The sequence below is a fragment of the Rhineura floridana genome, chromosome 6, assembly GCF_030035675.1.
Source record: "Rhineura floridana isolate rRhiFlo1 chromosome 6, rRhiFlo1.hap2, whole genome shotgun sequence".
In the NCBI taxonomy this organism is placed as follows: Eukaryota; Metazoa; Chordata; class Lepidosauria; order Squamata; family Rhineuridae; genus Rhineura; species Rhineura floridana.
The window spans coordinates 32,874,245-32,901,263 of record NC_084485.1 but is presented as its reverse complement, the minus strand read 5'-3'; the positions used below and the strand labels follow the sequence as shown (position 1 = coordinate 32,901,263).

Here is a 27,019-nt window from a genome sequence, read left to right as displayed (position 1 = left end):
GCAAGGGGCGGAGACCTAAGGTGTCGAGAACCCTACGAACAAGTGGATGGAAGTCAGCTGTATCAAACAAGCGGTAAGATGTATCCTCCTCTTGATCAGACTGATCACTCCATTCATCCGCTTTGGCCTGCAGGGTATACGATGGATCCTCGCAGCCAGTAAATTCGTCATCAGCCCTGCCCCTAGCAACGTCAAATGGCTTTCGGAGATGGCGGTGGAAGAGCCTCGTTGCATGTACAGTGACCTGTGGAGCCAGAATGTCTTTGTGCGCTGTGCTGAGGCAAAACATTGTCCTGAGTTTTTGACTGAGATTGAGAAAAGAAGGTTAGCATGTCCTGTAACTGTGAAAGGAACTCAGGAGACAACCGCGACTCTAGCCGAGGAGGAAGAGCTGAAAGGCCTGGTTGCTCTTGTTGACATAAAGGTGAGGTAACGGCGCACATCAGCCTGGAGGGATGAATGAGTCGTAGTGGGCAATATGGGTGCAGGCCGCCAGGTCACTGGTGACTGGATAGGAAACCCTTCAAATTCATCCTCAGATGAGCCGGCAGGGGAATGAAAAAGCGCTGTTAATTTCTCTTGGGCAGCCCCTTCTGAAGCCGGAACCGACACATAACGTGCTCGCTTGGCAGCACTATGGCTAGACAGATGTTTGGTCTTAGCAGCCGCCTTGGAATGTAGTCTGTGTTGTTTTTGCTTAGCAGACATGTGCGAGGTGGTCTGACTCAGTTGCTTCGTGAGCTGCCTCCTGCTGTTGATCCGCCATCATATATTAATGAAGGATAGAGTACACGCCCACAGATGGGGGAGAATGTACAGTCCAAAATCCTCAGTACACGCCCACAGATGGGGGAGAATGTACAGTCTCAAACGCCTTAGTACACGCCCACAGATGGGGGAGAATGTACAGTCACAACTGCAGGAGGAGGACCGTGTGCTGATTTATCTGTACTATGAATAAAATAAAAACGGTGAGAAACTCAGGTCTTAATGTGTCTATGCTAAGCACACAGAAGGAGGAGAAGGAGGAATGGCAGAGCCAGACAGAAAGAGCAGGAAAAGGGCAGAATAAAAAAGGTGACTGCTAAAAGAGCGGGAAAAAATGAGCGACAAAATAGTGGTCAGGAAGGGAGAAATAATGATGGCCAGGGAAAGGTCCTAAAAAACGGTCAGCCAAGAAAAAACCTGCCAACAGTGGAAAAAACAGCCTTCTCTAACTCGTCACGGCTGCAAAAAAGTGCTAGGGAAATGCAGCCGTGGGAGGAAAAAATGGCCGCACTATCAAGCCTGGATGGGGGGGGGGAGAATGGCCCAACGGCTCAGGCAAACCGCCGCCGCAGCCAGTAAAAGTGGGGACAGAAGCCGCAGACTCCTGGCTGGTAAGGCAAACCGCCGAGCAGGCGATAAAAACAAGCGTTACAGCTGGGGGGGGGAGGGCAGGAACTGCAGCCACAGGTTCCCGGCCGTGAAAAAACAAGCTGCCGCCGAAGTAGACGGCAAGGACGAGCGATGAGGCTTCACGCTTGCGCAACAGAAGGAGCCTCAGCCGCCAACTCCCGGCGAGGAAGGGGTAAGCTCCACCACCTCAGGAAAGCAATGCGGCTAAACACCCGCGCAGGGGAAAGTGCCGCAGCCGCAGACTCCCAGAGCGAGAGGGGAAACTCCTCCGCCTAAGGAAGGGTAAGCTGCAGCCGCAGGCTCCCCAGCCAAGGGAGGGGCAGCCGCCACAACCCTCAGCAAAAGGACAGGAAAGAATTACCAACGGAAAAAAGCCCTCAATTTTTTTTAAAAAACAAACAGAGAAGTAGGAAGGACACACAATCACACCCACACACTCTTCAAACAGGAAAAAGGTAGGGAGGAAGCAATCAGTCCAACACAAAACTTAGCTATCAACGCTACGCTATTAAAGAATCCAAAAGCCTCTAAACAAAGGCAAGAATGAACTGGGAGTGGGAGGGGCTAAGGGGCCCAGGTCTTGACTTCAAAACATTCTTGCCTTCGAACGCTAGGTAGCAGTGTAACCCACACGATGCTGGGCTACCTAGGGAAAATAGAAGCTGTGTTCACACATCATGGTAAGCCATTTTAATGGTTTAAGCATGCATATATGCAGTTCACTCCTGCTTCACTCCTTACTAGAGAGTGGCAGCAAGAACCATTATCTTTGGCTTACCATTATGTACAAATTGGGGGTTGCAGTTTGTCTTACTCCAAACAAAACCATTATCTGAAGTAAGCTTTGTTATTGGCTTACCAATTGTAGTTGCTTGGAATAAAACCAATCACAATCACTGGTCCAGATGTTAATACTAAACCAAGGACTGTGGTTGTTGCTCGCAAACACTAGCAAGGAGGAGTGAAGTAGAAGCAATCTGCACATTCACAGTGAACCATTAATGATGGCTTACTGTGATGTGAGAACACATCCAGACAGATCTTGGTTCTTATAAATGGTCAGAAATTATAGTTACACTTGGATATACTGCTTAAACATCGAAACCTCTAAGCGATTTACTTAAAATATACATTAAAATTGTCCCAATTTCACCTCCATGCAAAGAAGGAAATCCCAATATAAGATAGGGAAAAATAAACCGTTTTACAATGCTACTTTTCATCCATGTAAAAAGAAGAAAAAACAGGTTTATTGCTTTCTAAAAGAAAATGGCTGCTGAAGGCAAAAAGAAAAAAGAACAGAGAGAAAAGTTACCATAGCAAGACCCAGAGCATAATGGTAAAATTCCCAATACACAGTTTTAAAGGATTTTACAGCAAGGCAGTTGCAAATTCACATAGTGGTCTAACACAAAGGAGAATTAAGCCCAATATTTTTGGTATAGATTTCATGATGTGAAAAGCTTACTCATTATATAGAAGAACTGTACTGATTTTCGAAAGAGGCTATGAGCACGGTAACAACAATCTAATAGAGATAAACAGGATTTTTCGCCTTGCCGTGAACCAACCTTTTCTAATGTACATAGGTCCATTGGATGAAAGATGTATTCTGCATAATCTGGGTGTTGATCAAGTGAAACTGGCTTTTGAAATGGCTCTGTCTGTTTAAAGAGAAGCAAAACCAAGTTAGGGCTGCAACACTTATCCTATTAAATTTGTTAGATTAATAAATTAAAACATTGTTGATCAAGTAAAAGGCCCCAATCAGGCAGTAGTTATTTTTAAAAAATTATTGATTATTATTATTTAGCAGCAGTAGTACTACAAGTACTTATAAAACTTCTGGTGGCAATGACAGTGCTTATCAATGGTTCCTTCTCAAACTGGGCGGAACTAATGAGTGGGGTACCACAGGGCTCGGTCCTGGGCCCAGTGCTCTTTAACATTTTTATTAATGACTTGGATGAGGAGGTACAAAGCATGCTTATCAAATTTGCAGATGATACAAAACTGGGGGACATAGCTAATACCATGGAAGACAGAAACAAAATTTAAAGGGACCCTGATAGGCTGGAGCATTGGGCTGAAAACAACAGAATGAAATTCAACAGGGATAAATGCAACGTTCTATACTTAGGAAAAAGAAACCAAATGCACAGTTATAAGATGGGGGATACTTGGCTCAGCAGTACTACTTGTGAGAAGGATGTTGGAATTGTCATTGATCACAAGCTGAATATGAGCCAACAGTGTGATGTGGCTGCAAAAAAGGCAAATGCTATATTAGGCTGCATTAACAGAAGTATAGTTTCCAAATCGCGTGAAGTACTATTTCCCCTCTATTCAGCACTGGTTAGGCCTCATCTTGAATACTGCGTCTAGTTCAGGTCTCCGCACTTCAAGAAGGATGCAGACAAACTGGTTCAGAGGAGGGCAACAAAGATGATCAGGGGACTGGAAACAAAGCCCTATGAGGAGAGACTGAAAGAACTGGGCATGTTTAGCCTGGAGAAGAGAAGACTGAGGGGAGATATGATAGCACTCTTCAAGTACATGAAAGGTTGTCACATACAGGAGAGCCGGGATCTCTTCTCAATCGTCCCAGAGTGCAGAACACAGAATAATGGGCTCAAGTTGCAGGAAGCCAGACATCAGGTAAAACCTCCTAACTGTTAGAGCCATACGACAATGGAACCAATTACCTAGAGAGGTAGTGGGCTCTCTGACACTGGAGGCATTCAAGAGGCAGCTGGACAGCCATCTGTCAGAAATGCTGTGATTTGGATTCCTGCATTTTGCAAGGGGTTGGACTCGATGGCCTTGTAGGCCCCTTCCAACTCTACTATTCTATGATATTTTAGAGCCAATGGGTTGTATTCAACTAAGGCATACTCAGAGTAGACCCACTGAAAACAACAAATCTGACAAACAAGCCCATTGATTTCAATGACTTCAACCCAGTCTCTCCAGTGAGAGAAAAGGAGTAATACTGCCTTTAAAATTGTACATCAGTTTTCTTAACTTTGGGTCCCCAAGATGTTGTTACACTACAACTCCCATGATCCCTTGACTAAGTGGCTAAGCTGGCTGAGGATGGAAGTTGTAGTACAAGAACATCTGGGGACCCAAGGTTGAAGAACAGTGTTATACATGGTTTGACACACAGATAAATAATCTAAAAATAAAGTATGTCTTTCACTTCAGAACTATTGTTTTCACTCATGTGCACATTTATGCATATCAACTAATCAAATTTACTAAATTCTTTTGTGTAATTGGCTTAATATTTCTTCAAAATTGATTGTACAGCTCAGACAGAAACCCAAACAAACATCTGCCATTAAATTAAAAATGGCAGTTCACCCATTTTAATGGTAAATTCCTTTGTTTTTCAGAGGTACAGGCAAGGAACCAGTTTTGTCCAATGTACATTGCATAGGACAAAAAGATAGTAGGGTGCTTTATATGAAGTCAGAAATCTAAAAGACTGAACTATTAATAAACAAACAATATCCAAAGGAGTCAAGTATTAACACATATTATTCTTACCCCTGGCTGTTTCATTTTCTGTAGTGCAAACTTGAGCAAGTAGGATAGCTGTTCAATAGTGAGCATTGTCATAGCTTTACTCTGTGTTTCTATGCATTCCGCTACAGTAATTTTCTAAAAGTAAAGATTAAAAATACTGAAAAAATGGCAAAATTTGTGGAGATGAGTACCCCAACACCCCTTCATCATTGTGGAACATGAAGATTAATGCCACATGCAAACATGGATATTGATATTTAGTTTTCCCTTAAGTAGTGCAATGAATATTGCAACTATCCTGTGTTCATGACAATGTGCTAGATTCCAAAATAGGATCCCTAAAAAGGTTAGTGTGTGTGTGTGTGTGTGTGTGTGTGTGTGTGTCAAGCTAGCTGGCAGCTTCTGACTCCCCCCCCCATGTGACAATAATCATTCTCTGAGTAATTTATAACCTATTCAGGCCCCCTAAATTTTCTAAGAAGAAAAGCTGAAACTGCTTACAAAGGTAGAGGGCTATAAGCGTGTGCACCATTTTTCAGGATATTGAGACATCTACCAGATGATGTGCAAGGATAGCATTAGAGCCATGCCTAGAATGACTGCTGGTATATATGCTCTATAACTTGTAGAAGTTTTTTGTTCTTTATACTAATAATCTCACAGAGACAATAAGCCCCATTCACGCTTAATGCCAGTGGTCAGGAAGCTGCTTCCCTATGAAGTCTTTTTATACATTGTCCCAGTAAGTATTTGAATACAGTAGGGCCCCGCTTTACTGCGTTTCACTTTACAGTGTTCCGCTAATACAGCGGTTGTGAATTGTAGAAAGGCCCTGCTTTACAGCGCTTGTTCTGCTTTTACAGCAGTTTTTTGCTGCTGGGCGCCATTTTGGTCAATGTAAGTCAATGGGATCCGCTTTACAGCGGTTTTCGCTTTACAGCGGGGGTCCGGAACGTAACCCGCTGTATGAGCGGGGCCCTACTGTATAGGAAACAGGTGGGCAAGGCTAACCCTTCCCAGTAGGGCAACAATAAGGCAAGAAGGAATCACACACCTGGTCCTGCTCATACCAAAGTCATATGTGGAAGACATCATACAGAAATGGCTTAAACCACAATAGGGGTAAATGTCACTCCGGACACATGAATGGACACACACACCCCTACTGTCCCCAGACTGTGGTACTTGACACAGTGAACACAGAGGATGTAAGTGATAAGGGTGAAGAAGGTAAACATTAATCAAAGAAAAATATAAAATTGTTAAATATTAGCAAAAGCCTTATTTTGGATGAACCTATACACCATTGCTTTTCTTTCCAAGAAGTGACCAGGCGGTCACACTGGATGGGAAGAAAACAAGGTTCTGGGAGTGAAAACCAGTAGCAAGGAGACACATATGCATCTCATATAGACTAACCTCACATTCTGGGCAAAACCAATCCCCCTCTGGCTCCGCTGTCAGTTTCAGACACTTAGCGTGATAAACCCGAGGGCAGAGTTCACAGCAGAGGACTTGGCCTTCCCGATGACAAACCCAGCAATAGAAATCATTCCGTCCATCCTGCGGTACAACATCAACAGGGTCTGTGGTGAGTGGCTGCTTCATATAGTAAAACGGACCATGTCTTAGTTCTGACTGAAATGTAGGCAAGAAAGACAGGTTTGGTTTCAAAACAAATTTGCATTTTCAAATAAAAATAACAATCAAACATGACCAACCACCCCCCACCAGCATTTAATAGAGCCTAGCTAATGTTAATGCAATTTAATTCTCTCATTCAGTACATAATAGCATTTAAAATCAGAGCTACATGTATCTCCCTAAGGCAAGAGCAATTGTTGTCCCAAATCAGATATTTTTAGGTACCTTAATTAGGGCCAAACTAGACGTTACTTTACTCATGCAACTGGTAATTGTGTGACTTGTTTTTTAAGCAAACAGCAAATAGCTGATGGGTGGGTGATTCATTCAGGGCTAGATCAGACCCCTAAATCACAGCTGATACATGGACTGGGAAGGAAACTTGCATGGCTACAATGGAAGCTCCTCTCCCAATGTGAATAGTAGCCATGAGTGGGGAAATCTGGATTAAGACCACAAAGGATTAAAGCCATCTCCCCCACCCCAAGTCATGGTCTCAATTCAGACCAAAGGTTCCCATAGTTTTTTAGTTTAAATATATATTCACACAATTATTAACTCATTAAGGAAATATTAAATTCAATATTAATTCACACAATTATTAATTATATGAAGAATATTACAACTAGTTTGACCCTTAATAAGATATGTGCATGTTAGTGTGTGTGTGTGACTCGGGGAGAGTTGAATAAATCTTTGTTATCATAAAAGAGATTTGACAGGTGCCAGGACTTGTCTTGAACAGATTGTGTTTCCCCATCTTGTTGCCTGTGTGAGACTTTACTGTCACGGTGTAGATCAAACATCATCCATTGCACAAAACCTGAAGCTGTGATTTGCCTTGCAGTTTTCTATATTTCAACTTATTTACTAATGGGATTGCCAAATAAGTGGATGAATTCCTTCCTAACAGTTATCACAGACAAGGAATAACACACAAGCGGTTATTTCTTTCGCAAGGCAGACAGCCAATGCAAGAGATCTCTAGACTTAAGATAATTGAAAACCAAAAGGTAATCATTTTAATTGTTACTTTATTTGAAAACCTTAAGAGTTTTAAAGGAACACTGATAGGTTAGATTATTTTATAACTGTTATCACCTCTTGAAATCCACCTCAGAAATCTGTTATTGGTAGGGCTCTCATTTTTAAAACTATGTAGATAAGCATAATTAGGGATGCTTATGAAGCAGATGACTCTTTCCATCAGCTAACCTTCACCAGAAAAATCCAAATTTAACTTGTTTTTATTTGTAGCATCAATAGTCATATATACACAAGCTTCCAAAATTCTAAAAAGAATAATGTGCTTTAAAATTGTGCATGTTTGAATAGGAAGCAGCAGGACATCAGTAAGCTGCATGCACATTTGTGAAAAATTAGAAAAAGAGGGCAAGAACACATGAACTCTCTTTACAAATATCCCATAGTGTATCTGGAAACAAATGTGCCATTCCATCAGACTACAGCCAAGTGAAAGATGGGGAAAAGAGCAGATGAGAGACCCTCTCCACCTCTCATAGTCCACCTCTCCCTCACTATCTAGCAGCCGCCATTCACTGTGCAGAGGGACAACATGGAAAAAGGGCCTGCTCCATCAAGCTTAGCAGAGAAACCTACTTCACTTGGTCCCTCTTCAGGCTGAACTGTTTCTATTCAAGTTCGTCCTTATAAGACTTTCGAGGCTTTAAGAACAAGTGCTAAAGTAGCTTATTTCCCTTTGCATCACTTTTTCATATGATATTGTGTCTTTTAGATTGTAAGCCTGAGGAAACGGAGTTATTTCTTTGGTTATTTATCTTACTAACCAGTTCTGGGAGTCTTTTCAGCTGAAAGGTGAGGTGAAATGCTTTAAATACATATTTATTTAAAAGATTCATTACTCTTTATAACTAAACCCTTGTAGATGCCAAAAAAATACATTATTCCAACACCTCTGCAATTCCAGCAGTGTATGTTTAAAATATTTTCCACCCACACCAAAGTGTACCAAACACACATTCCAGTTACCACAATGAGCCACATCAATGTAAAAAGAAGTAACAAATATGATCCCACTTGAATCTTTTCAATCAGTCTTCATGCAGTGTCCAACTGTGCAGCACCACAAGACCTATTATTTCCTATGGTGCAATTCTAAAAGTGGTTGAGTAGTTACCAAAACAATTACTGCAATATACTGTAAATAACAGTATTATTTATTATTTATTTATTTGTTACATTTCTACCCCGCCTTTCTTTTTCATGACTGAAATCCAAGGCGGCTTACATATGGTTCCCAGGTGGTCTCCCATCCAGGCACTGACCAGACCTGACCCTGAGCTGGCCACATGTACCTTCAGACCATAGCCTGGGACAGTAGTGCAGCAAATGAGTAAGGAATATAGCACTGATTGACAAAATAAGCAAACATAGGAGGCACATGCCAAATTGTATTACTTAAAGTAAAGTGGCCCCACTGCTCCAATTAGGAGCAATTCTTTAGCGCAGAGGAAGCCTGAGTCTTGAGAGTGCTCCTCATTTGCATTCTTTGGGCCTCCAAGGAACATGTTCAGCAAAACAAAAAGACCACACTTGAGACCTAACATTCCCAATATTTCCCAAGTTAGAAAACCAAATAAACAGACACAGGGAGAAACTTAAAAGTGTCTTACACAGTTTCAGTCTTTAAACCCTCCATACAATTTCAGACTTCTTTATATATATTTGAGAATGCTCCATAATTGATCACATCGCTACAGTCTCAAACTTGGTCTATTCAATCAAAACTGAAGCAAGCTCAGATTGCCACTGGGAAATCCGGAGTTCTTGACTATCACCATTGTTTCATCTCAAAACAAGCGACCCTGTACAGTTTAAACAAATATATTGCTACTACTATAAGTATGGAAGAGGAGATGGAGTTTAGGGTTTTTGAAGGCATTAAAATACGCTAGTAGTAATCCAGGACAGTGATCATGCTGGGTTTTCATGCCCATGTAATTAAGGTATTTTTATTGAGAACAATCAGCTTGAATTCACAAGTAAACAAACCCTAGATTAATCACAAATATCACACTCTAATCTGTTCTCAAGGGCCTTCTGTGTGTGCCATGTTGGAGACTCAACTGTAAAAACTTTCCAGCTCAAAATAGATTTCCATATCTTCACAGCAACTTGAAAATAGCCATAACACTAAAGATGTTATCACTATGAATTCAGTCTAGAAACAGTCACAACTAAAGGTATCTGTTCTTTTTTTTGCTAAGATGTTGGTGGTTACATGCCCAACCATGTGCCGTCCTGACCCATTCTTCTTGGTTTATAAAATCAAGCAGAGGTGGTTTGACTGGTTGGGGCCAGAGTGTGGTTAAAGCTTCATTACATGAGGGGGTGAACCCTGTTGCTTGAAAGAGGTGGTGGTGGTGCACCACTCCTAAAGAAAGTGGCCTGGACCTTTTGGATTTTAATAACTATTGACCAGTCACAAATACCCCCTTCTTGGGGAAAGTGGTGGAGAGAGTAGTGGTGGGGCAGAGGCAAGCATTGTTGGATGATGCAGATTATTTAGATCCATTGCAATTTAGGTTCAAGCTTGCCCACAGAATGCCCTTGGTTACCTTGATGGATGACCTTTACAGAGAGCAGGACAAGGAAAATGTAACCTTGCTCTTGATTCTTGATCTTTCTATGGCTTTCAATACCACTGACCATGGTATCCTCCTGAACTGGCTCCATGGAATGGGAATTGGGGACACAGTGTTACAGTGGCTCCAGTCCTATCAGTCCAGCGTGTTGCATTGGGAGAGTTTTTTGGCCTCCTGGCAGTTATGCTATGGGTGCGACAGGACACTATTTTATTCCCAATGCTATCTAATATGTATATGAAACTGCTGGGAGCAGTCATTAGGAGTTTTGGGGCAAGGTGCCACCAGTATGCTGCTGAAACTCTATTTCTCCATAATATCTGAATCAAGAGGGGCTGTGCAGGCCCTGGATCTGTGCCTAAACTAAGTGGTGGGATGGATGAGGAGCTTGAATCCTGGTAAGACGATGGCGCCATGGACCAGTGGTTCCCGTATCTATGAAATTGCCTGCTCTGGGTGGGCTACGATGATCCACAATTAATTATTTCCAGACTGGACTACTGCAATGTTCTCTACATGGTCCTATCTCTGAGAAGTCTCAGAAGCTTCAGCTGGTGTTGAATGTGGAACCATACTGCTAACTGGAACTGACAACTATGCTGGCTTCCAGTTTTTTCCTGGTCAAAATTTAAAGTGTTAGTTATGACCTTTAAAACTCTAAACAGCTTAGTACTAGGATTCTTGACTTTTATTTTATTATTTATTTATTTAGTAAATTTATATCCTGCCCTTCATCCCAGTAGGAGCCCAGACTGCCTACTCCCATTCAGTCCTATCCAATTGTTAAGACATTCCACAGAGGCTCTCTTATGTGTACTGCCAACTCCAGAGTTATGCTTGATAGGAACAAGAGAGAGGGAGAGAAAGTCTTTTCTGTGGCCATCTACAAATTGTGGATTTTTTCCCCTAGAGAGGTTCACCTTACCTCCTCACCGATAGCTTTTCACTGCAGTGTGAAAACCTTCCTCTTTAGGCAGGACTTTGGCTTGTAAAATTATTGGATTTTATTCTCTCTGGCATGTTGTTCTCATTACCATTTATATTGTCTTCTTATTATTTGATATGCTCTTTTGTTGTGTTTTATCCAACTTGTTGATTGTATTTAGTCTAAAATATATGATAGTTTTACTGATGTTTTTGTACATGTTACTGTTGGCAGTTTCTTTGGGAATGATCCATGGAAAAGTGAGATATAAATATTTAATAAATAAGTAGTCCTAACTTTATTGCTTTTTGAGAGAGACTTCTCATGAGAAATCTTACTTCAATACTACAGGTAACAAGTTAAGATTACCATAGACAATTGCTACTGCTGCTGTTCCACTTGTAGAATTAGTTTTTAAATTTAAAAGTATGCCAACAACCAGTGTGTCCCATTATTACCAGCTGTATGCCAACACTGAAAAAGAGTACACTACTTTGATATACTCCCATTGAAGTAGAGAGGGAACACATGAATAAGAAATATCACAAGAGCTATTTGGTTAAGTATGCATCTTCATGACAAGACTAACTTTCAGTTCTATTGTAACAAAAATTAGAATACTAAAAATGACAAATGTGCTACTGATGTTTCAGAACGACATCACAGCTGCTCTAGAACAACCATGCTGTTCTTGTTTAAATCAAAGTGCTTTAGTGGTCATAGCTTCAACCACATGTTACAAATACTGCAATCACATGAAACACATGCATTCAATCATACAAAGCCAGCAACCACGTATCAACTGCCTGCAATCTTCACCTGAAAAAAATAGAGAAGTGCTACATGATGTCCCAGTTCTTTTCAATTAGTAGCAAATATAATAGGAACACTGAAGAGAGTGATTAACACTCCAAAACTGGTGTGTGTGTGTACCTAATACCTTGGAAGACAGAAACAAAATTCAAAGAGATCTTGATAGGCTGGAGCACTGGGGTGAAAACAACAGAATGAAATTTAACAAGGATAAGTGCAAAGTCCTACACCTAAGAAAAAGGAATCAAATGCACAATTATAAGTTGGAGGATAATTGGTTCTCCAATACTACATGCGAGAAGGATGTTGGAATTGTCATTGATCACAAGCTGAATATGAGCCAACAGTGTGATGTGGCTGCAAAAAAGGCAAATGCTATTTTGGGCTACATTAACAGAAGTATGGTTTCCAAATCGCATGAAGTACTAGTTCCCTTCTATTCAGAACTGGTTAGGCCTCATCTTGAGTACTGTGTCCAGTTCTGGACACTGCACTTTAAGAAGGATGCAGACAAACTGGAACAAGTTCAGAGGAAGACAACAAAGATGATCAGAAGGCTGGAAACAAAGCACTGAGGAGAAACTGAAAGACCTGGGCATGTTCTGTCTTGCGAAGAGAAGAAAGCGGGGAGATATGATAGCACTCTTCAAGTATTTGAAAAATTGTTACACAGAGGAGGACCAGGATCTCTTCTCAATCATCCCAGAGTGCAGGACACGGAATAATGGGCTCAGGTTACAGGAAGCCAGATTTCAACTGAACATCAGGAAAAACAACTGTGAGAGCAGTATGACAATGGAACCAGTTACCTAGGGAGGTAGTGGGCTGTCCAACACTGGAGGCATTCGAGAGACAGCTGGAGAGCCATCTCTCAGGTATGCTTTAACTTGGATTCCTGCATTGAGCAGGGGGTTGGACTTGATGGCCTTATAGGCCCCTTCCAACTCTATTATTTTAAACTGCTAAAGTGCAGAAAGAAAGACAGGGAGATGAGTACACGGAAAATAGGAAATCCCCATCAGGAAATGCCATTTTTCAACCAATGCTTCAGCAATGGGAATTAATGTCACTCCTGAACATGTGGTTTCTCCATCAGTCAGTTAGGATCAAGTTGTGGTGGATATTCTCTATGCATTCTAAAGAACATCAGTTGAAGTGTGGTCTAAAATATAACACAAAGTTTTGAAGACTGATGCTTAATTATTCCTGGTGTTGTATAGCTATTATTATTAGGAGAAAAGCTATTTTCAGAGAACTTACAGAATGATCGATAATTTATAGCATGATAGTGTGGAAAACCTTCCCAGGTTCCCTGAAACTATTCAGCCTACTATTTAGCAAAAATGTCTGCAATCCAAAACTGTCTCTTAGGTATTCCCCTTGCCAAACTTATTTACTATGTAACAGTGAAGTGCATCAGTTCTTTCAATACAAATACAAAAGCAGCAATTTGAGTAGCAATGTGCAGAGCTTGGAAAAGTTACTTTTTTGAACTACAGCTCCCATCAGCCCAATCCAGTGGCCATACTGGCTGGGGCTGATGGGAGTTGTAGGTCAAAAAAAGTAACTTTTCCAAGCTCTGGCAATGTGGATGGTGTTTTGCCATCTCAGACCTCCATCCAAATACCAAACACTTCCCAGGTAAGATATTTCAGCAAGTGAAGGTCAACAGTACTTCAGCATTGTGATTCCTTTAAGCCATACTGCTCAAGCGCTGCCCAACCTTGCCCAATCTACACCTATGAAAGAGCTGAATAGCCTGCTGGCAAGGTACCCATGAAGGAAGCTGCTTTTGGGGCAGACACGCGGGCACTTGTGGGAGTCATTGGGCATTTACTGTGAGGATTACAGATAGAGCAACAGATAGACTGGGGCCGAGGGAAGACAGAGCAATATAAGATTCCATCCTCGCAATACTATGAGCCCGGTCTTGCTTCCATTGAAATATCTAATTGCTGTGCTGCCCTAAGGCCATCTCCAGAGTTCCTGAACGACATCCACATGACGACTCTGTGGTCATCTTCCCCTTTAGTTATCCAGATTTCTCCAAGGAAGAACAGCCTGCAAGCAGCTAGAAAGTGTGCAATGGGACGAAAAGAGGGGCAGGATTGGCTTCCCAGAGTGTCAGGCCCACAGGAATGGAGAAACACTCAATACCACCTAGGTAGCCTCTCTACTGCCTGGGAGCCTAGCTTTCAGTCCTACCAGAGCTCCTTCAAAGTGCAATGGCCAAGTACTTACAAGTCTCATCAGAGGGTATACAGAGGAAGAGAAAAGAAAATATGTGGCTGTTAGTCATGAGGGCTACATGCTACCTCCGGAATCAGAGATAATATGCCTCTGAGTACCTGTTGTTGGCAAAAACAATGGGAGGCCCGAAAGCTCTAATACTCTGCTTTGGGGCTTCCCAAAGGCATCTGGTTGTCCACATTTGGAAACATGGTATTGAACTAGACAGGCCTTTGATTATGTGAATTCATAAAAAAAAACCGAAAACCAAAACTATTCCATTGGTCAAACCCAAGCAGTATTGTGTGGAGGAGAGGAGGCTATTAAAAATAAGGAACAAGAAGCTGTGATTGACATTAAAAGTCTATTTAACCAGAATTCTGTTTACTTACAAAAATAGCACTCTCTTATAGACTTCACTTCTTAGTTTCATAGAGAAATCTTGGCTGTTGTAGAAACTAGAAATGCAATACTAATCACCATCTTCAGCGGACCCTACAGCCAACGGAGAACCAGAGATACTGGACCGAGGAAAGAACAGAGCACCTAGTCATCACTAGTGGTTTCACATAAAACATCACATCAAATCCACGACTTCTATTACCTGCTCTTTATTATTGCTGTTCAATAAGCCAGGTTTCTTTTTCTTTTTAATAGGGCTTGATGATGAGTCTTCTGGGGAGTGGCCATTGGAAGAGTGTGAAGGACTTGGAAACTTCCTTTTTTGTGCTGTACGTTCAGCAGTGCCAGGATCTGTAACAAAAATTATACCATCATTAAGTACCTCTAGCACACCATGTTGTACTATTACTTTTTAGTATTTTACTGAACAGCATGTAGCAATGCAGATAAAAATGCAGTGAAGAGAGAAAATGCCAGGAAGGCTCTCTATTCACACTCAGGAATACTTTTCCTTGTTTTGGGGGAAAAAAATCAACCAATTACTCCTTCCCACAATTTTAAAATAATCTTATTCAAGATTTATCCAGCAAGTATTAGATATCATATTCAAGTAAGTATCATTTAGCTCTCCATTTTATCAACTATACATCTGTCATGACCAAGCCACAAGGAATCACTCTAAACAAGAAAGTATCAAACTGAGCACAAGCGGGCAAATATTACACACCATGGGAAGTTCCAGAATATTCTCATGTAACATCACTTTTGGTCACTAGTCTTGTGAACAGTTATACACAATCCAAGCATCAGTGCTGGTCACAACTGTGAAAAGTCAACAGCTCAAGAAGAGTAAGTGCTGAGAGGTTGATGTGACTCAACTCTTACTAATTCAGCATGACCAGGAAGTAGTCTAGCAAGAGCTCTACCACCAACTGAAAGCATGCTGTTAGAGCAGAAATGAATTTTAAGATTGCATACTATATAAATGCCCTGAGAAAGACATACAATACAGTAATTCAATGTGGAATACAGGTTTTATAGCAAGCAATGAGGACGGTTAGAGACTCTAAAAATATACATATACAACCAACTGGCATACAGCTACCCAAATTCTTCTTCTTCATATGACAGTTTCCCTACAATGATTCCATTTATTTGTCAGGGAAAGCATGTACATGTATATAATCAAGAGTGACAGCACATACATGCCTAATTTTACTGTGTGTACAAATACATTGAGCAATGCGCTCACAATTACCAATTTTGAACAATAAGCACAGCTCATTACATGCTGGCCAGGAGCTTGTACTCTTGCTGGATAGTCAATACATGATTCACATGACCTGTTTTCCATAGGCACATTCAACGCAGTCAAAAAAGAAACCAACTAAAAACAGTGGTTGTATGGATCTATCCATGCAGTATGTACGCCTAAGATACAGGTAAATTACTCCGAATATAATTCTGGTTATGTTCACAAGGAATTCTTAGTGATTTATCTACAATTCTTGACTTGGATAAATTGTGTACTGTATATCCTGTTCTAAAGTTGTGTACAGTGTTTCTACATTAGGAAGCAAGTGCAGAAAGTTCTGCTGTGGCAGCTGATTAATTCCTGCCACCCCAAACACAGTCAGTGACTCTCTGCCTGTTAACACATATCTCTGCAAAAACAGCCCACTGACTAGGGAGCATGGGATAGTTTCCCATAATTCAGTGTAATTACAGAAGAAACCATGTGAAAAATCAGGTCCTATAACATCTACAACAAATAGATGAAATAAAATAATTGCCACAGCTAAAAGAGGTCCTGTATATCTATATCTATATCCATAGATTTTATTTCTGAGGAGGCACCTTTCTTAAAAGTTCCCAATTCACACATTGTTAATCACTGCAGATAAATTTACACATATAGTATTGCTCCAGAGAGTCCAGGAACCACATTAGTTATCATACGACTGCACGAGCAACCTGTAGTATTCATTCTATGAGAACATATCCTGAAAGTTACAATGAATTAATAAGAAGTCATCAGAAGTCTAATTAGGTTTTACAAGAGAAGACAATTGGGTTGACATATTTTGACCCAGCCTGTAACTAATATATAGGTTCTTTTATATCAGTGCAACACGTAGGACAGTGCAAGTAAAAAACAAGCAAATTCTGCATAATCCTTTAGGTCAACACTGGAGGGCAGAGTTTAAAAGTCCTTAAAATATAAGTGCAGCAAAAGTATAAAGTATCAGCACAGATACCAATAGATGTTTAATATCTTTTTGAATTATGTTAGAATACTTACATATTGGAGGACAGCATAAAATAGAGCATTTGCCCCAAATACAACTTTCTATGGTCTTCTAATCTTAAATAGAGGCTCCTATATTAGTACTTTCCAGGCAAATCTGTCCAACTAGCTCCTTTACAGTGTATAGCATTTCAAACCATACAAAGCACATAGAAATGCAATACCTGATGCTATGAAAATTTGATAGTATAAAACAAATACATCTTTATTTTCTCTATACTGAGCTCATGTTTCATTCTAAATTGAATAAGTTTAGAACTATATATTGTCAGTTCCCACAGAAATTGTATATTGTCATTTCCAGTACAGGAATGGAAATTCCAATGTATTATGGGCATTTGTGGTGACACAGAACTAATAGGAAATGCCATCTTTATCAAATGAAGTGTAGCAGGCAAACATTGGACTTGCAATTTCTCATTAGCAAAAAGCAGAGACTACAACGAGCTTAATATTTGCACAATGCATCTAAATTAAATCTCTACCAGACAACACAGAGTCTCACTTATGACTTTGCTACTGAATAACGTTGCAGCTATGAACATTTCTTTCCAACCCTACCCAAAGGGCTAAAGCAGGGGTGGAGAGTCTAGGAGCTTTGACACATGGGTAGGCCATCCCAGCTTTCAATCACCAGGCATCATTATGACATCAGACGACTGAAAGGTGGATTGTCCCACCTACCTGTCAAAGTACTGGGCACAGCATTTTGCAAGCCCTGTGCTCCCAAATGCGTGGCACAGGACTGGCAAAGTGGTTTTCTGCAGGGATCCCATACGGAACTCAGTTGTGCAGTGATCCACCACATCTCTACCTGCCCCACCCCGATGTCACTTTTTTTAAAAACAAATTTATATACTGCTTCATTGTAAAAAACAACAACCCTGTAAGTGGTTTATCCCCTCTAGGATGCACACCTTAACATAAGGTGGCTTGAGAGTGTTGAAGAAGCTGAGAGCAATGCCGTCAGGAGTCTAGACCAAGAGGCTAGACTCCTAGCAGCGGCACCCAAGGATCAAAGCTGGGACACCAGACTAAGATGCATCCAAACTCAGAGGAAGGCAAAGGTAAACCACCCCTGAATACCTCTTACCATGAAAATGCTATGAACAGAGTATCCAAAATGCAACATGAGATAGTGCTGGAAGATGAGACCCCCCAGGTCAGAAGGCACTCACCGAGCTACTGGGGAACAAGAAAGGACAGGTACGAGTAGCGCTGTGACTAATGATGCCACTGGGTCAAAGTCAAAAGGAAGCCCAGAGGCTGATGCTGACAGATGTGAAAGGAGAGTCCGGAACTGTACGACATACACAATAAGAACATGGAATTATTATTATTATGTTATTATAGTTAATTTATACCCCGCCTTATGGCCAAAAGGCCCTCAAGGCAGCTTACAAGAAAAACACAAATATAAAAATACATCAATAAAACAATACAATTTACAAAAATTAAATAACAAATATTATTTAAAAAACAGCGATTACAACTTCCAGTGAACATACAGGGTGGTGCAGGTGCCTGGAGTGGCAGAAACATCTCAGGTTGCCCCCAACAAAGCTGTGAGTTGGTTCACTCTCTATCATGGAATGTGAGAAGCAGGAACTAGGGAATGTTAGAAATTGTCAAGAAAGAAATAGAACACATCAACATTACAATACTTGGCGTGAGTGAATTAAAATGGATGGGAATGGGACATTTTCAATCAGGCAACTACAAAATATTTTAGGCAGGAAATGAGAAATTAAGAAGAAACGGGGTTGCTTTAATAGTGAGAAGTGATGAAGCAAAAGCAATTTAACTCTTAAAATGGTTAAAGAAAGAAGGAAAACAAAAGCAAAAGGAAATAGAAACATGGTCAGAACCCTAAATGCAATAATACAGCAACTAGTACATGGGGACAAAGAGAACTATTTAACAGTTATTGTACAGAAATAGAAAACAAAAAGGGTAGAACAAGAGCCCTATTCCAAAAAATTAGAGAAATGAAAGGGAAATTTAAACCAAGAGTTGGGATGTTGAATAATCAACAGGGCAACACACTGACTGACCAAGATAAATGAAAAAGAAGACAGAAGCAATACACTGAAGAACTCTATAAAGAGATGGAAGGATGACAGATTCATTCACAGAGGAACTGTATGATGAAGAACCAGAAATTTTAGAATGTGAGGTGAAAGTTGGTCTTAAAATACTTGGAAGAAACAAATCACCAGGAAATTTGTCAACAAATATGCAAAAGAAAACAATGGCCCACAAACTGCAAGTGTTCAATATATATCCCAATTTCAAAGAAAGGGGATCCCAGGGAATGCAGTAATTATCAAACTATTGATTTGATATCCCATACAAGTAAATGCTCAAGATCCCCATCGGAAAGGGTGTGAGAGGTGTATTTTATCACCCTATTTGTTTAATCTATAAGCAGAACATATACGGAAAGCGGGACTGAACCAAGATGAAGGAGGTATGAAAAACTGGACGGAGGAATATCAATAATTTAAGATATGTAGATGATACCATACTACTAGCAGAAACCAATAATGATTTAAAATGAATGCTGTTGAGTTGAAGAGGAAAGCACAAAAGGACTACAGTTGAACGTCAAGAAGACTAAAGTAATGACAACAGAAGATTGATGTAACTTTAAAGTTGACAACAAGGATATTGAACTTGTCAAGGATTATCAATACCTTGGCATAGTCCTTAACCAAAATGGAGACAATAGTCAAGAAATCAGAAGAAGGCTAGGACTGGGGAGGGCAGCTGTGAGAGAACTAGAAAAGGTCCTCAAATGCAAAGTTGTATTACTGAACACTAAAGTCAGGATCATTCAGACCATGGTATTCCTGATCTCTATGTATGGATATGAAAGTTAGACAGTGAAAAGAGCAGATAAGAGAAAAATCAACTCATTTGATATGTGGTGTTGGAAGAGAGCTTTGTGTGTACCATGAACTGCGAAAAAGACAAATAATTGGGTGTTAGAACAAATTAAACCAGAACTATCACTAGAAGCTAAAATGATGAAACTGAGGTTATCATACTTTGGACACATCATGAGAAGACATAATTCTCTAGAAAAGACAATAATGGTTGAAAAAAACAGAAGGTAGTAGAAAAAGAGGAAGACCAAACAAGAGATGGATTGATTCCATAAAGGAAGCCACAGACCTGAATTTACAAGATCTGAACAGGGTGTTTTATAACAGATGCTATTGGAGGTCGCTGATTCATAGGGTTGCCATAAGTTGTAATCGACTTGAAGGCACACAACAACAACAACAACAACAACAACAAGTGGTTTATAGGAAAAAATCATGTGACTACAGGTGTGGGGCAATTAGCCAAGGTTTGGGGGAAACTGAGGGGTCGTATTGGGTCAAATTTGACCTGCAGGCTAGAGGTTCTCCACCCCTGTACTGGAGACAAGTTATAATATAACCTCACTTTATCCCCCCCACCCAAAAACCTCCTGTGAAGTTTGCACATTAGAACAGCTGGAGGCAGCTGTTGCATGTAGCAGGCAAAATGTGCAAAGAAACTCACCAAATGGGCCACAATCTCTGAAGTTTCTACACCAGCCAGTGTCTAGTGGTGGAGAATCTCTATAGAATGGAGATGTGCAAATTGTTCTACATCTTAGGTGCTACATGGAGAAGCCAACGCACAGAGGATGCTTCCTTTTCTAATCTGAATTAAGAGACTATAACTAAGAAACACTTAACATGACTGGGTATACAAACCTGCCCCCAAACATAACTCAAACTCTCCTTCAAGCTCTTAAGGAATTAGAGAGATCTGGTAAGGCGTTGAAGAAACAGTAACAATAGGCAAGTTTTAATAACAGTTCGTACAGACAAGCCAGGAGTCTCCAGCCTTTTTGGGCCTGGGGGCACATTTGGAAATCTAAGGGAAATCTAAGTGGGCAGCACAAAATACTCATTTCACTGAAGGAAAAATGGTGACACTAAAGAAGTCACCCCCCCCCAAAATAACAGGCAAAAGATCTACATGCCTCAAAACAAATAACACAATTAAAAAGGCAGGTAACTCTCCTCAAAACATACAACCCTCCATCAAACAACCCAAAACCAAACAAACTGCAAACCCCTATTATTTTAAAATAAAAAACTGACAGAGGGTATCCGGGGGGAGGCATTCTGAGGGCACCATGGCTTCCATGGGTATCATTTTGAGGACCCCAGAATAAAGTCCTCATCAGATGTTCACATAACATGCAAGGGGGGCTGAGGGGATGAGAGCAGTAGTTTTGTCCCAATCACTGTTCTTGTCACCCTCCATGTGTTGGGAAAGTAGCCATCTGAAATGGGGAGCCTTCTATACTCATGGAAGCTCACTAAGTGTTCTAATAGCTAGCATTACTGTTTAACACAGTGATTCTCAAATGGTGCGCCGGGGCACACTGGTGGCTAGGTGTGCCGTGAAGATTATTGAAAGTATATTTTTATTAAGTTATTTTTATTCATAGTTTTAAATATATTAATATATTTTTAATTTTGTACATGAAATGTGCCAGAAATTTTTTATATATTTTACAGTGCGCCACGGACCAAAAAAGTTTGAGAACCACTGGTTTAACACATCAGACGTCCCTTTCAAGCTCTATTGCCTTAGGAATCCCTTTAGATAACTGTTAGTGGATAACCTCCCAACAACAACGGTGGATATGAACACTTTAAGATGGCTTTAGTTATTAAGTACCCAAGGTGCACTTCACTCCTGCTTGCAGTGAATATAAACTTTTCCCTTCAGGTTGCCACTCCACTGTGAAAAAAGAGCCTTTTCTCAACACTCAAAAGAACAACATGATTCTTTCCACCAGCACTCAGTGAAAGAAATGCATAATCTTGTGGTGCAAACGGCATGGCCATATATCAGACAGTGCCCATTATATCACTGATGAGGCATAACTCCTCTCCCCCACACCAGGCATGCCATTTTTGTTTCATGAAGTTTAACTACACAACTGCTGTGTTATGCATGTTCATGTAGCCTTTAAAATCCAAAGCAAAATGAAAGCTGCCCCCTTCCCTCTGCAGCATCTCGGTATTCTCTGAGGATATGAGCTATCCATTCCCCAACACTGTCTTCAAACACTTGAGCATATGTTACCTACTTCCTATTTTTTTCCAATTAAAGAAGGTAGCAAACTGCCCAATTCTACTTATGAAGCATCTTATCCACTTCAATATTATGTATGTGTAGGACAAAGCTACTGTGGCTATAATATCTTGGGGAAGTCTCTCCCTTTACACCATCTGAGGGGGATAACAGAGTTTACACAAGCAGAGTTGGTGTCAGGTAAAGCCTCATAGGCAAGATGATCTGGGAGTGTGATAAATTCTGCTCCCTTTCCCAGTTCCCATTGTATTACTGGTCCTGGGAAAGTGTCAGTTTTTTAAAAAATAAATAAGAAAACTTAGTATAAATACTAAACAAAGGCTTTCACATTTTTGCTCCTCAGGGTGAGGGTGCTACCTCTGGCAAGTGTGATGAGCATCATCCTTCCTACTAACCTTGGAGCTGCCGAGGTGGGCAGGGATCGTTCCAGTAGTTGAATGGAAATTTCTTGCCCCTTTCGCTAAGGCTGTTAACAAAGCTGGGTGCTTGGCTGCTGCAGTGCAGAGGTGCCTACAGTGCCTCAGCTGTGCAGGGCTAAACCACCTTTCCTTTTCTGCTTTGATGTAGGAAAGCAGTGCCTTCCTTGGCACTGCCAGACACCCTGACCAAAATTACAAGCTCCCCAACCAATGCCCTTTCCTGCAGAAAAGGGTGGGGAAACCAGCAAGCTTCTCACAATTCTTTCCAGCTCCAAAACATAACTGAGGTGGGAAGCAATTGATTACCCCTAATCTAGCACAGAGATTATCCCTAACCTAGTTCAGTGCAAGTTGCACAATAAGTAGAGGTAGAGTCACTATTTTTGCTTGACTAGCAAGCACTGCCAAAAAGTGTGAACAACTGCTTGAAGTTACAACCTCCAGTGCCAATGCCAGCTCAAAATAACAAATTTCTTTGCTACATTTTTTTAAAAAATAGCCTGAAGATTAAATACTCTTCCATCTCTTTAAATTTAAGATATTCAGAATCACAAGGCAGCAGACAAAATATACTGAGTAATAGAGTTACAAAATGTACTTTCTGTGCTAGAAATATTTTTTTCATGAGTTGCCATGGGGAAGTGATGGGCTACCATGGAAGACAAAGGCAGGGCTTGTTCCTACACTTTGTTCCTCGCTCTCACTCCTCCCATGGACAGGTTCCTTATTGCTCGTATGCTCTGCCCACTGGCCTGTTTGTGCTCTTGTTTAACACCAGATTGGTACACAATAAGACCACACTCATCCATGATTTGATTTGATCACCTGATCATGGATGAGAGTGCTGATTTGATGTGCATTACTGAGCTGGGAGGAGTTGACCTGACCCAGCTTTGCCCAACTGGATACTTGCTGCAACACCAGCACAGACTGCAGGGATGGGGGGGAGGGGTTGCTGTGGTCTACAGAATCTCTCTCACCAGGAAATCAACTCAGTCTTGGAGCAGGTGGTGAGGACCTGCACCTGGAGACAGTAAACTAGGGTTGCTGCTGGTGCACCGTCCACTTTGCTGCCCAGCAGCTTCTCTGACAGAGCTGGCAGAGGCAGTCTTGGCTGTGGTACTGGAGGATCCAAGAACAATAGTCCTGGGTGATTTCAATGTCTATGCTGAAGCTGCCTCTAGCGTTCTGGCTAGGGACTTCATGGACTCTATGATGACCATGGGACTGTCTCACATTGACAACAGTCTCACACATAGGGTAGGGCAAATCCTCAATTTGTTTTTTGCTTCAGATGGAGGAAAGGGTGGTCTGGAGATGGGGGTGGATGTCACCTCACTGTCATGATCAGACCACTTCCTGGTGAAGATTAGACTTACAGCTCCAATCCTCCCCTTCAGGAATGGTGGACAGAATAAGACTGTCTGTCCCCTGGAGACTAATGGAATCCACTGTGTTCTTTAATGCCTGGGGGGAGTTTTCAGTAGACAGAGCAGGTGACTGTGCTGAAGCCTTTGTTACGCCATGGATCTTAACATGGTTACCCCTGAGCACCCTCTCCAGCATTGTTGAGCCCAATTTGCACCTTAGTACTCTAGTGAACTAAGGGCAATGAAACAGGCTGAATGATGGCCAGAGTGCAAGTTGCAAAAGGCTTGCTGTGAGGCTGATCAGGCATGAGTAAAACATCATAACTGCACCTACTGTACGGCTGTGAAGGCAGCAAAGAAGGCCCACTTCTCTGCCTCCATTGCATTCTCAAGTAGCAGTCCATTGGAGTTTTTCATGTTGTCAGGGGTCTGTTGACAACTCCCGGAAATTGGAGTTTTAGACACTTCAGAAGCCCACTGTGAACTGTTTGCTCTCCTCCATAGCAATCTTGATGCCCCATCTACATCTACTGTAGCCTCCAGTGAGGTGTCCAGTGCAATGTCTGCTGTAACTTCTTAGGATCTGTTTAAGTTGATGCGGCCTGATGACGTAGACAAGGTGCTTTCAATGTGCCTTCAAGTAGATTACGACTTATGGTGACCCTATGAATCAGCGACCTCCAATAGCATCTCTTATAAACCACCCTGTTCAGATCTTGTAAGTTCAGGTTTGTGGCTTCCTTTACGGAATCAATCCATCTCTCGTTTGGTCTTCCTCTTTTTCTACTATATTCTGTTTTTTTCAACCATTATTGTCTTTTCTAGCAAACCATGTCTTTTCATGATGTGTCCAAAGTATGATAACCTCAGTCAATTTAGCTTAGTGACAGTTCTAGTTTGATCTGTTCTAACACCCAATTATTTGTCTTTTTCGTGGCCCATGGTATCCGCAAAGCTCTCTTCCAACACCACATTTCAAATGAGTTGATATCTCTCTTATCCGCTCTTTTCACTGTCCAACTTTCACATCCATACAAAGATCAGGAATACCATGGTCTGAATGATCCTGACTTTAGGGTTCAGTGATACATCTTCGCATTTGAGGATGTTTTCTAGTTCTGTCATAGCTGCCCTCCCCCGTTCTAGCCTTCTTCTGATTTCTTGACTATTGTCTCCATTTTGGTTAAGGACTGTGCCAAGGTATTGATAATCCTTGTCAAGTTCAATGACCTCATTGTCAACTTTAAAGTTACATCCATCTTCTGTTATCATTACTTTAGTCTTCTTGACCTTCAGCTGTAGTCCTGCTTTTGTGCTTTCCTCTTTAACTTTCATCAGCATTCATTTCAAATCATTACTGGTTTCTGCTAGTAGTATGGTATCGTCTGCATATCTTAAATTATTGATATTCCTCCAATTATCATACCTCCTTCCTCTTGGTCCAATTCCGCTTTCCATATATGTTCTGCGTATAGATTCAACAAATGAACACCCCCATCTCACACCCTTTGTGATTGGGATCCAATCAGTTTCTTCACATTCTGTCCTTACAGTAGCCTCTTGTCCAGAGTATAGGTTGCGCATCAGGACAATCAGATGTGGTGGCACCCACAGTGGCGTCACTAGGGTTGGTGTCACCCGGTGTGGTAACTCATGGTGTCACCCCCATGGACCTCCTCCCGTACCAGACCATACAGAATCCTTAGTAATGTTTTTTGTACTAATGTTACTCGTAAATTGTAATTCCCGTATATCACTGAATGTAATAGCACACACACACAGAGCCAGCTGTGGGATCGTCACACAAACAACCTAGAACATTTTTTCCCTTTCACAAGGACATGCAAAAGATTGAACCCAGGACCTTCTGCATGCAAAGCACATGCTCAACCTACCACTGAGATATAGGGTAGAAAAGCACTCACTGTTCTGCTGGCCTGGGGATAATTCTGAGGGCCAGTGGGAACTACAGATGTGATGGGAGGCAGGGAGAAGTGAGTGGGCAAAGAGTGCAGGTGCAATGCCGAGGTGCCATCTCAGCAAAACTGACGCCAGTCCGAATGGGTAAACCCCATTCAACAGGGTGGGATTTACTTCTGAGTAAACATGCACAGGATTGCAAGGTGGGGGGAGCAGCAAATCCCCCCTCCCTCAACCCCAGCTTAGCCCTTCCCTACTTTAAAGTTGACAATGAGGACACTGAACTTGTCAAGGATTATCAATACCTTGGCACAGCCATTAACCAAAATGGAGACAATAGTCAAGAAATTAGGCTAGGACTGGGGAGGGCAGCTATTGGAGAACTCACATGCAAATATGTATCACTGAACACTAAAGTCAGGATCATTCAGACCATGGTATTCCTGATCTCTATGTATGGATGTGAAAGTTGAACAGTGAAAAAAGCGGATAAGAGAAAAATCAACTCATTTGAAATGTGGTGTTGGAGGAGAGCTTTGCGCATACCATGGACTGCGAAAAAGACAAATAATTGGGTGGTAGAACAAATAAACCAGAACTATCACTAGAAGCTAAAATGATGAAACTGAGGTTATCATACTTTGGACACATCATGAGAAGACATGATTCACCAGAAAAGACAATAATGCTGGGAAAAACAGAAGGGAGTAGAAAAAGAGGAAGACCAAACAAGAGATGGATTGACTCCATAAAGGAAGCCACAGACCTGAACTTACAAGATCTGAACAGGGTGGTTCATGACAGATGCTGTTGGAGGTCACTGATTCATAGGGTCGCCGTAAGTCATAGTCAACTTGGAGGCACATAACAACAACAGTAAAATACTGTGAAATACAATCAAATGAGAGCAGAAGAGTCCCCAGCCCCTTCAAAGGGGGGGAAATGCCATTCTAAATCCCCAAAAGCAACATGTGGCACCCAGGCATCAAGATACACTGCCCCTGCCGTGGGAAGCTCTCCTAGGGCGTGATGAACCTCGACACCCTTCCTGGGCCTGCCGTGGAGAAGGTTAAGGAAGGGGAGGCACCATCCCTCTTTCTTTCTTCCCCCAGGCAGGCAGGCAGGCCTCGGATACCCTCCTAGCAACCGCACCTGGTCCCGCCCGCTCCCGAGACGGCACCCAAGTGGCCTGGCAGCCTCAGCAGGAGCCGCGAAGAGGCAGTGGCGGTGGAGGCCAGGCCAGGCCAGGCCAGGCCAGGCCAGGTGGGCTCCTCCTCAGCCCTGGA

The 27,019-nt window shown here is 41.6% G+C and overlaps 1 protein-coding gene across 17 annotated transcripts in view; it reads right to left on the bottom strand.

Moving 5' to 3' along the window:
• ZMYND8 (zinc finger MYND-type containing 8) overlaps positions 1 to 27,019 on the bottom strand; it is a 167,879-nt gene that overhangs the window by 70,983 nt on the left and 69,877 nt on the right. For 15 of the 17 annotated variants that reach the window (XR_009763400.1, XR_009763399.1, XR_009763401.1 and 12 more), the window contains 4 exons: positions 14,771 to 14,919; positions 6,349 to 6,567; positions 4,951 to 5,064; positions 2,970 to 3,062 (listed from right to left, as the gene is read on the bottom strand). Coding sequence is in view for 2 of the 17 variants with exons in the window: in XM_061631385.1 (XP_061487369.1) it covers positions 2,970 to 3,062; positions 4,951 to 5,064; positions 6,349 to 6,567; positions 14,771 to 14,919 (575 nt within the window). In the remaining 15 variants the exon portion in view is untranslated. Of the gene's footprint in view, positions 1 to 2,969; positions 3,063 to 4,950; positions 5,065 to 6,348; positions 6,568 to 14,770; positions 14,920 to 18,054; positions 18,128 to 27,019 lie in introns of those variants that run through there. The other 2 variants (XR_009763407.1, XR_009763396.1) reach the window with 2 other exon arrangements.